Here is a 13,271-nt window from a genome sequence, read left to right as displayed (position 1 = left end):
GGCTGTCTGGAGATTCAGTATTCCGCACTCCCTGCAGCCATTTCTGAAGGGACTCTTCTCACCAGAAACACAAAATTGGGGTATTGATGAATTCCTGCTGGCAAAAACATTCTTCTATGTTCCCTGCTCCCATATGTGCTTAGAAGGAAACTAATATGTCAGACAATGAACTGATCCAAAATAAGAAATGCCAGGGGAAAGGGGCAAGAAACTGAAGTCTAATTCTCCAAAGCAGGCAGCCTTCAGTGTAATGTATATATACTTTAAAATAAAAGAAAGCATGTAGAAGTTTGACAGGCCACAAGGTAAGCCTTGGCTTGGGGCTGACACTGAGCCAGCTCGTCTTGAAGGAGTATTGATTCTGGGTCTGTGGTGGCCTGCTGATGCAGCAGAGATTGTCAGTCACTGCCAGGGACCCCCGGGCATCAATGGGACCTGTGTAGTTCCACAAGGCTCTGAACTCAGAAGGGTTTTGTGCTTAGTTTCATGCTCTGCAGCCACTGTCTGGAAATTCTTAATAATTTGTGAACAAGGAGGCCCTCATTTTCATTTTGCCCTGGGCCCCACAAACTAGGTAGCCGGTCCCGCCTGGTATTTTTTGGTATAGAAAATTAATTCATTCCAAGCATCCAGGTCTGTGTGATAGACAAGGGGATAGGCCAAAGCCAGTGACATTTGAAGGGATCCAAGGATTTTCTGTGGCCTTTTGTAGGGACTCAGAAGGCAAGAGAGGAAGAGAAGAAAGGCCTTCAGCTGGGTGGTTAGACAGGAGTCGTAAGGATCAGAAGATGGGGTCATAAGGAAGGACAACCTGTCTGAACACACCCGAGATAGCATCAACTGTTCAACACTCCATTATTTCCTTTACCAACAAGAAAGCAAAATGGTTGATTTTAACTATAAGATGTCATGGATTTCAAGACACAAGTTCCACAAAAAGTGTGCATCACTGAATCATAAAACATCCTGCTATTTTGATACCCATCATCCAATTTTTTTTTTATTTTTTCATTGTTTAAAATTTACATCCAAACTAGTTAGCATAGAGTGCAACAATGATTTCAGGAGTAGATTCCTTAGTGCCCCTTACCCACTTAGCCCATCCCCCCTCCCACAACCCCTCCAGTAACCCTCAGTTTGTTCTCCATATTTATGAGTCTCTTCTGTTTTGTCCCCCTCCCTGTTTTTATATGATTTTTGTTTCCCTTCCCTTATGTTCATCTGTTTTGTTTCTTAAAGTCCTCACATGAGTGAAGTCATATGATTTTTGTCTTTCTCTGTTCCATCCACATAGTTGCAAATGGCAAGATTTCATTCTTTTTGATTGCTGAGTAATACTCCACTGCATATATATATACCACATTTTCTTTATCCATTCATCCATCGATGGACATTTGGGCTCTTTCCATACTTTGGCTATTGTTGATAGTGCTGCTATAAACATGGGGGTACATGTGTCCCTTAGAAACAACACACCCGTATCCCTTGGATAAATACCTAGTAGTGTAATTGTTCGGTCAGAGGGTAGTTCTATTTTTAGTTTTTTGAGGAACCTCCATACTGTTCTCCAGAGTGGCTGCACCAGCTTGCATTCCCACCACCAATGCAAAAGAGATCCTCTTTCTCTGCATCCTTGCCAACATCTCTTGTCGCCTGAGTTGTTAATGTTAGCCATTCTGACAGGTGTAAGGTGGTATCTCATTGTGGTTTTGATTTGTATTTCATGAGTGATGTTGAGCATTTTTTCATGTGTCTGTTCACCATCTGGATGTCTTCTTTGGAGAAGTGTCTATTCATGTCTTTTGCCCATTTCTTCACTGCATTTTTTTTTGGGGGGTGTTGAGTTTGATAAGTTCTTTACAGATTTTGGATACTAACCCTTTATCTGATACATCATTTACAAATATCTTCTCCCATTCTGTCGGCTGCCTTTTAGTTTTGCTAATTGTTTCCTTCACTGTGCAGAAGCTTTTTATTTTGATGAGGTGCCAGGAGTTCATTTTTGCTTTTGTTTCCCTTGCCTCTGGAGACATGTTGAGTAAGAAGTTGCTGTGGCCAAGAGCAAAGAGGTTTTTGCCTGCTTTCTCCTCTACAGTTTTGATGGCTTCCTGTCTTACATTTAGGTCTTTCATCCATTTTGAGTTTATTTTTGTGGATGGTATAAGAAAGTGGTCCAGGTTCTCTTCTGCATGTCGCTGTCCAGTTTTCCCAGCACCACCTGCTGAAGAGACTGTCTTTATTTCATTGGATATTCTTTCCTGCTTTGTCAAAGATTAGCTGGCCATACGTTTGTGGGTCCATTTCTGATTCTCTATTCTGTTCCATTGATCTGAGTGTCTCTTCTTATGCCAGTACCATACTGCCTTGATGATTACAGCTTTGTAGTATAGCTTGAAGTCTGGGATTGTGATGCCTACTGGTTTGGTTTTCTTTTCCAAGATTGCTTTGGCTATTTGGGGTCTTTTCTGGTTCCATACAAATTTTAGGATTATTTGTTCTAATTCTGTGAAGAATGTTGGTGTTACTTTGATAGGGATTGCATGGAATATGTAGATTGTTTTGGGTAGTATTGACATTTTAGCAATATTTGTTCTTCCTATCCAGGAGCATGGAATCTTTTTCCATTTTTTTTTTGTCCTCCTCAATTTCTTTCATAAGCTTTCTACAGTTTTCAGTATATAGATTTTTCACCTCTTTGGTTAGATTTATTCCTAGGTATTTTATGGTTTTTTTTGTGCAACTGTAAATGGGATTGATTCCTTGATTTCTCTTTCTGTAGCTTCATTGTTGGTGTATAGGAATGCAACCAATTTCTGTGCATTGATTTTATATCCTGCAACTTTGCTGAATTCATGAATCAATTCTAGCAGTTTTTTGGTGGAATCTTTTGGGTTTTCCACATAGCGTATCATTTCATCTGCGAAGATTGAAAGTTTGACCTCATCCTGGCCAATTTGGATGCCTTTTATTTCTTTGTGTTGTCTGACTGCAGAGGCTAAGACTTCCAATACCATGTTGAATAACAGTGGTGAGAGTGGAAATCCCTGTTGTGTTCCTGACCTTAGGGGGAAAGCTCTTAGTTTTTCCCCATTGAGGATGATATTAGCATTGGGTTTTTCATATATGGCTTTTATGATCTCGAGGCATGCTCCTTCTATCCCTACTTTGCTGAGGGTTTTTATCAAAAAAGGATGCTGTATTTTGTCAAATGCTTTCTCTGCATCTATTGAGAGGATCATATGGTTCTTGCCCTTTCTTTTATTGATGTGATGAATCATGTTGATTGTTTTGCAGATATTGAACCAGCCCTGCATCCCAGGTATAAACTCTGCTTGATTGTGGTGAATAATTTTTTTAATGCATTGTTGGATCCGGTTGGCTAATATCTTGTTGAGGATTTCTGCATCCATGTTCATCAGGAAAATTGGTCTATAGTTCTCCTTTTTAGTGGGGTCTGTCTGGTTTTGGAATCAAGGTAATGCTGGCTTCATAGAAAGAGTTTGGAAGTTTTCCTTCTGTTTCTACTTTTTGGAACAGCTTCAAGAGAATAGGTATTAACTCTTAAATGTCTGGTAGAATTCCCCTGGAAAGCCATCTGGCCCTGGACTCTTGTTCTTTGGCAGATTTTTGATTACTAATTCGATTTCCTTACTAGTTATGGGTCTGTTCAAATTTTCTATTTCTTCCTATTTCCGTTTTCGTAGTGTATATGTTTCTAGAAATTTGTCCATTTCTCCCAGATTACCCATTTTATTGGCATATAATTGCTCATGATATTCTCTTATTATTGTTTTTATTTCTGTTGTGTTGGTTGTGATTTATCCTCTTTCATTCTTGATTTTATTTATTTAGGCCCTTTTTCTTTTTCTTTTTGATCAAACTGGTTAGTGGTTTATCAATTTTGTTAATTCTTTCAAAGAATCAGCTTCTGGTTTCGTTGATCTGTTTTTGTTTTTGGTTTTGGTTTCGATGGCATTAATTTCTGCTCTAATCCTTATTATTTCCTGTCTTCTGCTGGTTTGGGGTTTTATTTGCTGTTCTTTTTCCAGCTCCTGATGGCGTAAGGTTAGGTTGTGTATCTGAGATCTTTCTTCTTCTTTAGGAAGGCCTGGATTGTTATATACTTTCCTCTTATGACCAACTTTGCTGCGTCCCAGAGGTTTTGGGTTGTGGTGTTATCATTTTCATTGACTTCCATATACTTTTTAATTTCATCTTTAACTGCTTGGTTAGCCCATTCATTCTTTAGTAGGATGTTCTTCAGTCTCCAAGTATTTGTTACCTTTCCAAATTTTTTCTTGTGGTTGATTTCCAGTTTCATAGCATTGTGGTCTGAAAATATGCACAGTATGATCTCGATCTTTTTGTACTTACTAGGGCAGATTTGTGTCCCAGTATATGGTCTATTTTGGAGAATGTTCCATGTGCACTGGAGAAGAATGTATATTCTGTTGCTTTAGGATGAAATGTTCTGAATGCATCTGTTAAGCCCATCTGGTCCAGTGTGTCATTCAAAGCCATTGTTTCCTTGATTTTTTGATTAGATGATCTGTCCATTGCTGTGAGTGGGGTGAAGTCTCCTACTATTATGGTATTACTATCGATGAGTTTATGTTTGTGATTAATTGATTTATATATTTGGGTGTTGCCACATTTGGCACATTAATGTTTACAACTGTTAGGTCTTCTTGGTGGACAGACCCCTTAATTATGATATAATCCCCTTCTGCATCTCTTGATACAGTCTTTATTTTAAAGTCTAGATTGTCTGATATAAGTATGGCTACTCTGGCTTTCTTTTGTTGACCATTAGCATGATAGATGGTTCTCCATCCCCTTATTTTCAATCTGAAGGTGTCTTTAGGTCTAAAGTGGGTCTCTTGTAAACAGCATATAGATGGGTCTTGTTTTCTTATCCATTCTATTACCCTATGTCTTTTGATTGGAGCATTGAATCCATTGACGCTTAGAGTGAATACTGAAAGATATGAATTTATTACCATTATGATGCTTGTAGAGTTGGAGTTTCTGGTGGTGTTCTCTGGTCCTTTCTAATCTTTGTTGCTTTTGGTATTTATATATGTGTGTATATATATATACACACATATATATATATATATTTTTTTTTTTTTCATCTTTTCTCCCCTCAGAGAGTCCCCCTTAAAATTTCTTGCAGGGTTGGTTTAGTGGTCACAAACTCCTTTTTGTTTGTCTGGGAAACTTACTTTTTATCTCTCCTTCTATTTTGAATTCTATCTTGCTGGATAAAGAATTCTTGGCTGCATATTTTTCTGATTCAGCACACTGAATATATCCTACCACTCCCTTCTGGCCTGCGAAGTTTCCATGGATAGGTCTGCTGCAAACCTTATCTGTCTTCCCTTGTAGGTTAGGGACTTTTTTTCCCCTTGCTGCTTTCATGATTCTCTCCTTACCTGAGTATTTCATGAATTTGACTATGATAGGCCTTGTTGATGGTCAGTTTTTGTTGAATCTAATGGGGGGGTCCTCTGTGCTTCCTGGATTTTGATGTCTGTGCCTTCCCCCAGGTTATGAAAGTTTTCCGCTATGATTTGCTCACATAACCCTTCTACCCCTATTTCTCTCTCTTCCTCTTCTGGGACCTCTATGATTCTGATGTTATTCCTTTTTAATGAGTCACTGATTTCTCTAATTCTTAAATCATGCTCTTTTGCTCTTAAATCTCCCTCTTTTTTTCTGCTTCATTATTCTCTATAAGTTTGTCCTCTACATCACTGATTCTCTGTTCTGGCTCATCCATCCTTGCTGCCACTGCATCCATCCGTGATTGCAGCTCAGTTATAGCATTTTTAATTTTATTCTATTTTTTACTTCTTTTATCTCTGTAGAAAGGGATTTTAATCTATTTTCAACTCCAGCTAGTATTCTTATTATTGTGATTCTAAATTCTAGTTCAGACATCTTGCTTGTATTTGTGTTGGTTAAATCTCTGGCTGTCATTTCTTTGTGCTCTTTCTTTTGGGGTGATTTCCTTCATTTTGTCATTTTTAAGGGAGAAAAGGAATTAATGAGGTAGAAAAATTGAAATTAAAAAAATTAAAATTAAAAAAATATTAAAATTAAAAGTTAAACACACACACACGCAAATGGAATAGATGATGCTAGACCCTAGGTGTGTTTTGGTCTGGGTGTTGAAAGTGGTTTGACAGATTAGAGAAAAAAAAGCGAGGGGGGGAAAGGAAATCATTTGAGAATGTGGAAAAAATGAATACACTAAGGTAGACTAAAATGAGATGATGGGGGTAAAATAGAACTTAAAAAATATACACAAAAGTAAAGGATATAGTAGAAAAAAATTAAAGTATTTTTAATAAAAATTAAAAATAAATGATTTTTTTTCTTTCTGTATTTAAGAAAAAAGAAATGAAAAAGAGAAAAAAGATAAAAAAAGGAAATCATTTGAAAATTTGAAGAATTATACTGTAGTAGACTAGAATAAAATGATGGAAGTAAAATAGAATTTGAAAAAATTTACATAAAAGCAAAAAATATAGTAAAAAAGTTAAATAAAAATATTTTTAATATATATTCAAAGTAAAAGTGAAGTTTTTCTGTTTCTGCATTCAAGAAAAAGAAACGAAAAGAGAAAACAAGAAAAAAAAGGAAATTGTTTGAAAATTTGAAAAGGTTAATACACTGAAGTAGACTAAAATAAAATGATGGAAATAAAAGAATTTGAAAAAATTTACACAAAAGTAAAAAATATAGTTTTAATAGGTCAACTTATAAGATATCAGAAAGCTTATTGTATGTAAGTTCGGCTTAAACTCATCTTTCATGAATAGTTGAGATAAAAGCCTTATGTAGTTCCCTATTAGGGTTATTGGAAATTGCTAACCACCCTATCTCACTTCTGTGACCTCGCCTGCTTGCTAAATAGATAACTTAGGATGCAAAACGCTCCCCCACCCCCTCTACCAAGATCTGGCCTAGGCAAGACCAACATGTAAAAAGTCACATACTCACTGCCCTACAGCATCTCAGGTGTCTAACTATGATTGGTCATTTTAAACCCTCTTAGGACAAAGATCTTTAAATTGATAGGTTCCCGCCAAAACTGATGTCTGTGTGTCACAATATAATTGGCTACCATGAAATGCTGTAAATTGTAATTGGTTAACCAAATAATGATGTATTCTGACTTGCTAAAATCCATATAAGCCCACTGCTGCCTTTGTTCGGGGCCATTCTCTGCACTTTTCTCCTTAAGATCAGGAGATCAGGTTTGGCCTGGCCGTGAATAAAATCTTGCCTCGCTTCTATTCGGCATCTGGTGGTTTTTTTCGACAGCACCCTCCCTGTTTCATAGTAATAAAAATTAAAGAAAAATATTTTCAATAAAAATTGAAAATAAAAATGAATTTTTTTCTCCTTCTGAATTTTGTGGTTCAGGTTGTGCAGATTGTTGTGTTAATCCTCCAATCAGTTTTCTAGGTGTGTAGGATGGTTTAGTGTTGGTCTGGCTGTATTTCATGGACGCGAGATACACAAAAACTTCCAGTGTTCCGCCATCTTGGCTCCTCCGTTTCTTATTTTCAAGGAGCTTCTGCTCAGAGAACGAGTGATACAGTTTGTATGGGAAGAAACATTTGCACTGTAAAAGCCACAGGAGTTGTTTTGATTTTGCAGAGACCAGGGGCAGGTGCACCAGGCAGAGTCGTCTCTCAGGTTTTAGATCACAATCTCCCGGTCATCTCTCCCAGGTGGTTAAAGGACCGTGGTGGTGACTGTGCTGGCATGGATGCCACCTCGCAGGGCTCTGACTCTGCCTGGCCGACCCCATCATCCAATTTTCTGTGAACGCCTGCAGGCTTGAGAAATTAATTTGCTCTATTTTGTTTTATTAGGAATTACAGAAATGCCTCCCATGTCTACACCTTTAAAAATGAGTCTGTTATAAACTACTGCTCACTTTCCTACTAAAAATCACACTTACTGAGCCCAGTGGCATGGCTTCCCAAAACATCAGCCCACAGAGCAGACAGGGATCCCGAGACAGGCTCCCAATGTTTTGTTAATGTTGATAGATTCAGAAATTATACACGTTTGCTTCCATGCCAATGTTCTATATAAAACAGCTACTGTTTGCTACCATAAGTCTAAAAAGGCACCAAAAGCCTCTTTACAGAAACCCATCCCTCAGCCAACCCAACAAGGAGGTTTTAAAAAGACCCTGCAGGGGGGTGGGAGAATTACAGGGGAAATGTAGTCAAAGCCAGAGTGCCTTTGATGCCCTCGCTCCGTGGAAATGCACCCTGTGTGGCCAGCCCTGTGTCTACCAGCCATGACGATTCCATCATGGAGGAGCAGAGAAACACACAACTGAGAAAGATTTCTTCCCTTTTTCCTGTGGGCGACAATCTTTGCCTCCAGGTTGAGTGTAGGGAAAAGGGAAAGGTTGGGGGTGGTGACATGTGACTGATCATTATCATCAATGCCTCTTCAAGTTGCGCTGTCTTGCTGAAGGATCCTAATTTTCTAGCCCCTCTGGTGGGACTTTGGCTTTTGGTCACATCATCTCAGGCACTTCATCACAGAATTCAGGCTATGGGAGCACTGTCCTTGTTTGTGAACACACTTTAAAATCAACAATGGTGCATAAAAACAAGACACAGACCATAACCACGGTGAAACAGAAACTCCTGTAAAGAAATGGAGGGTAACTATACAACTCCTGTTGGGACCTCTTTATCTGGAAACAATTCCCCTCCTTAAGTACTAGCCCTGGGACAGCTGAGGCAAAAGGGGAAAACTTTAGTGTTACTAGGCCCCAGGGAAGGTTCCAAGGAGGGAGCCCCACCAGGGCTGACTGAGGTGTATGGTGTGAACCGCAAGGGCTGTGGATGCCTCCCTGGACTCTGTAAAGGCCCAATTTGGACACAGCTCTTATTTACTCTTTTCTGGCCTCAGTTTTGTGATCAGCCATAAGGTCTTAAGCTTTTCTTAAGCCTCCCTTTGCACAGAAACTTGCAGTTCACAAAGTACATTCATACACACTCCCATTCATCCTTACCAAGCCACTGCAACAAACCTGGCGAGGTAGGTATTACTGTCTTCATTTTATGGAGCAGAAAATCGAGGCCCAGAGTTTCACACACCTGCCAGGGCAATGCAACTAGCATGCCCAGGAGCTGGGGCTCAAAGCTGGGCTTTAGACTTGAGCTTTAACCCCCAGGCTGCACCTGTCCCTTGCAGCCTCACTGCCTCAGTCTGCCACTGGGGGTCCATCCATCAATTTATCTGCACAATCTCCTGGTTATGAGCATTTTGCATTAAAGCAACAAAACAGCTTTAAAAAAACTCTGGAATGCGTATTTAGTGGTTTTCTTTTGAACTACATAGTTTTTATTTCCTTTTATCATTGACCTAGAACGTACTAGTTCAAGGTGTACAATTTTAATTTCTTTCAAAGCACACAGCAGAGGAAAATATAATGTATTTCCCAGATACATGTGTCCCAGGTGATTTGGAGAATAGGACCATCACTCAGGGGCATAGGTACGCTGGCAGAGAGCCATCTGGTAAGCAGGAAGAGGTGTGAGTGTGCACTTCGAACCCACAACTGCTGAAAAATTTTATCTTGACTGGATGTTTTTTTGTGATAAAAATGAGGTATTCAACCAAGGAGGGCAAGAACTTCCTGCCAGGAGTATTATGGATGGGGTGGTACCTTGCTGGATTAATTTAGAGGCTCTGGGACAGATGCATGGAGGGAAAAAAAATGGCGACATGGGTGTTTTTTCATCTCTACAGAATTTAACTTCACATTTTCATTTAACCTTTCAGTGTTTCAGTGGAATCAACATTTCCTATTTCACTCTGTGGTTCACACATTTTTTTTAAATTTTTTTTCAACGTTTATTTATTTTTGGGACAGAGAGAGACAGAGCATGAATGGGGGAGGGGCAGAGAGAGAGGGAGACACAGAATCCGAAACAGGCTCCAGGCTCTGAGCCATCAGCCCAGAGCCTGACGCGGGGCTCGAACCCACGGACCGCGAGATCGTGACCTGGCTGAAGTCGGACGCTTAACCGACTGCGCCACCCAGGCGCCCCTGTGGTTCACACATTTTAAAGAATGCCAGTGAAGTAAACTAGACAATATATGTAGCATGATTTTTTTGACAACTGGTATTTACAAGACATGCAAAAGGATCAAGATAGGACAAAGCTTTCTGCCTAGGTGTGTTAAATTCATATTGACACCCATGACTTCATTACATACTAAATCACCTTCATTCCTCTATGGGTCCTAGGCAAAATACATATAGCTAATATTCATATTTCCAGGTAATGTCCAAGTGAGCAGGGATCATTATCTGTCATAGCTGTAAAAACCTCCACTATTGACCTCAAAAGTGAGAGAATTAAATTCTAGAGTGTGTATGATAAACCACTTAACTTATGGTTCAATTTTTTTTTCAAAAAACTTTTTGCAAATCAGCTTAGTAAGTTGGGTAGATGAAGCATGTATACTTGCAAATAGAATCTATTTAGGGATTTCATTTGTATCTATCCCATCCCACAAACCCAGCTTAAATTGAGCAGCCCCTAGTTAAAAATGACGCAGTTTCATCATAGCTATAGTATAGAGTTCAGGAACATGGTGACAGCAGTTTAAATCACATTACTCACCCGCATGATCCATTATACTCAAATTTTCCCTGATTCAATTGCATCGCTAAATCTGTCAAGAGACAAAAATAATTTAGCATCTCATCTTGTGGACAAAGAAGATCACGCTGGGTGATTTTAAACAATGGAAATCAGATACTGATCCTAGGCCGAAATGTCCTTTTTAACGTGGCAAGGTACTTTTGGGTCTGTTTAGAGCACACAACTCTCTTCCATGTTGAAATCATCTCATGTTTAAGTTAAACATCAAATGTGTTTTCACAAAGATCATGGTACAATTGCTTTAAAAATTGGATTCAATATATGAGTCAGATTCAATATAATAGATTCTGTATGTATTCCATATATTGGATTCAATATACGAGTCAGTTCCATGAGTGTTGAAAGTACAGATGTCCAATTTGATATAGCTGGGGAGAATGTGCCTCATGATCACAGAGGAAAGGTATGCTGGAGATATCCAGTAGGGTCACAGGAGTACAAAATTTGGTTAAAAACAATAAAAAAAACCCAAAATAGATAGCATCATGTAAAAATTGGTGGCTTGTTCCTACTTTTAGATTTAGGGAGAATTCCTCCAGTGGGGCCTATGCTGGCAGGGCATGGCTTATGATTTTTCTCTTGCAAGTAGATACAATCTTTTCTTTTTTCATTAGAAAAGAAAAGTAATAAGCTGATGGATATTTTTTTCTTTTTCAACATGTTGTGGTTAATCCTAACATTATAAAACAAAACCTAAGGTGACCAAGTGAATCAACTGGTTTAGGATCTAGGATCATTTAACCCATATAATGGACTGACTCACTAAAACTGAAAATACAACTTGACCTCCCCCCTCCTTTTTTTTTTTTTAAAGTAAAATCATCTGTACCCTTTTGTCTCTGCTATAAACACTATGGGATTATACTGGTACCTGGTCATAGTTTAACATAGCAAGGATTGATAGGGATGCTGTACAGACATTTAACTCCATTTAACCCCCACTGAGGAGAAGGAAATACAGTCAGGCCACACTTATGGCAAAGGGATGAAAGTCAAAAGACCCTTCAATCAGTCCAGATAATAGGGAACAAGGAGGATAGAAATTCTCAAAGTATGGGGGTACCTGGGTGGCCCAGTCTGTTGAGCGTCTGACTCTAGATTTCAGCTCAGGTAATAATCTCATGGTTTGTAATACTGAGCCTCCTGTTGGGCTCTGCACTGACAGCATGAAACCTGCTTGGGATTCTCTCTCCCTCTTTCTGCCCCTCCCCTATTCACGCTTATGCTCACGTGTGCCCTCTCTCAAAATAAACATTAAAAAAAAAAAAGTCTTCAAAGTATGGTAGATGGACTAGAAAAGGAAAATACTCCCAAATCAGGAAACATGGGAGGCATCTCCTTATATAGCAAAGGACTGAACAAGAAAAGGTTTTTATTTTGCTTTGTTTTACCAATTTTATGGACCACACTATGGAATTAACCACAGCACGTGAATCGGCTTTGTGGCCTATTTCTTACCTCTTTTAGGTAGATAACTAGAGTCCAGTGTTTCTCTACCTCTAATCTTAAAATTGTGATCCTAGGCTCTGAAGCAAACTCCAAAAAGTTTTTAAAAATTGTTTATGCATTTAAAAAATTGACTCCTCTCCTTCTGGACGGGAAGAAGATCATATATTGGAAACTTGCCTTTGGGTATACTTTGGAAGATTAAGTTATAGATTAGTACCTCTGCAAATATATGAATCTTTACACACTGTTTTAATTGCAGTCCATGCTAGAATATTTTTCTGTACTTTTATGGTGAGGTGCCACTGTGTTGATATCTGCTGAATGTTAACAGTGGGAAGGGTACTTTCCAAGGGAGAAATGAGTCACCGTTACTGTATAGAGAGACTCAAATTTTTCCCATTTAATTTGGCCTTTGAAAATGAAGATAAGTTTGATCCAAAAACTAGAAAAATTAGAAATATTCTGGAAAAGGGGACAATGTTTGGCAGATTGGTTGTGGTATTTATGAAGAGAAATTCAATTTAAACCAAAATATTTTGCTTTCTACCCTTTTTATGGCTCTATTTTGGGTTTTTCATATCTCACCATTACATAAATCCAACATCACATTGTTTTGCCATATGTCTGCTTCCTTTAAAAAAATGCCCACGGCCAACTGATAGCAACTGTTGGCACCATCCTGTCAAAATGTTCTCCTGGAATTCGAGGTCACTGGACATCAGTTCCTACCTGGGGTCTGATAGTTGAGCGAAACCATCTGGCAGCCAGCGTTCCAGAAAATCTGAGGCATGTAATTACTGGAATCGACCCGGCCTCCCTTGGGGTAAATGCGGCTCATTTGCCGTTTGTTGTAACTGTGTAACTTATTAAGGAGAATGGAAAAAAAAGAGTATTCCAGAAGCAATAAATAAACAAAGACCTAAAACAACAATGGTCTAGACCAACGATAACAAAATGTAGATAACAGCAAATTTCACATTTGTAAGTGGTGCTTAGGAGAAAGACCATAGTCCACTGTGTAGACTATAAAAACATTTCACATTTGGGCAGATTTTCACAGTTGCAGAGGTCTTTCACACATATTATTTTATTAGCTCTACAACC

The 13,271-nt window shown here is 38.7% G+C and overlaps 1 protein-coding gene across 12 annotated transcripts in view; it reads right to left on the bottom strand.

The window, feature by feature from the left end:
- The window catches only part of PLCB4 (phospholipase C beta 4), a 426,835-nt gene that overhangs the window by 62,671 nt on the left and 350,893 nt on the right, over positions 1 to 13,271 (bottom strand). For all 12 annotated transcript variants that reach the window (XM_047852988.1, XM_047852994.1, XM_047852992.1 and 9 more), the window contains 2 exons: positions 12,897 to 13,021; positions 10,677 to 10,728 (listed from right to left, as the gene is read on the bottom strand). In XM_047852988.1, coding sequence (XP_047708944.1) covers positions 10,677 to 10,728; positions 12,897 to 13,021 — 177 coding nt within the window. The remainder of the gene's footprint in view (positions 1 to 10,676; positions 10,729 to 12,896; positions 13,022 to 13,271) is intronic.

This window comes from Prionailurus viverrinus, chromosome A3, assembly GCF_022837055.1.
Source record: "Prionailurus viverrinus isolate Anna chromosome A3, UM_Priviv_1.0, whole genome shotgun sequence".
In the NCBI taxonomy this organism is placed as follows: Eukaryota; Metazoa; Chordata; class Mammalia; order Carnivora; family Felidae; genus Prionailurus; species Prionailurus viverrinus.
Note: the sequence above shows the minus strand (reverse complement) of the source record. Positions and strands in the feature narration are given on the sequence as shown.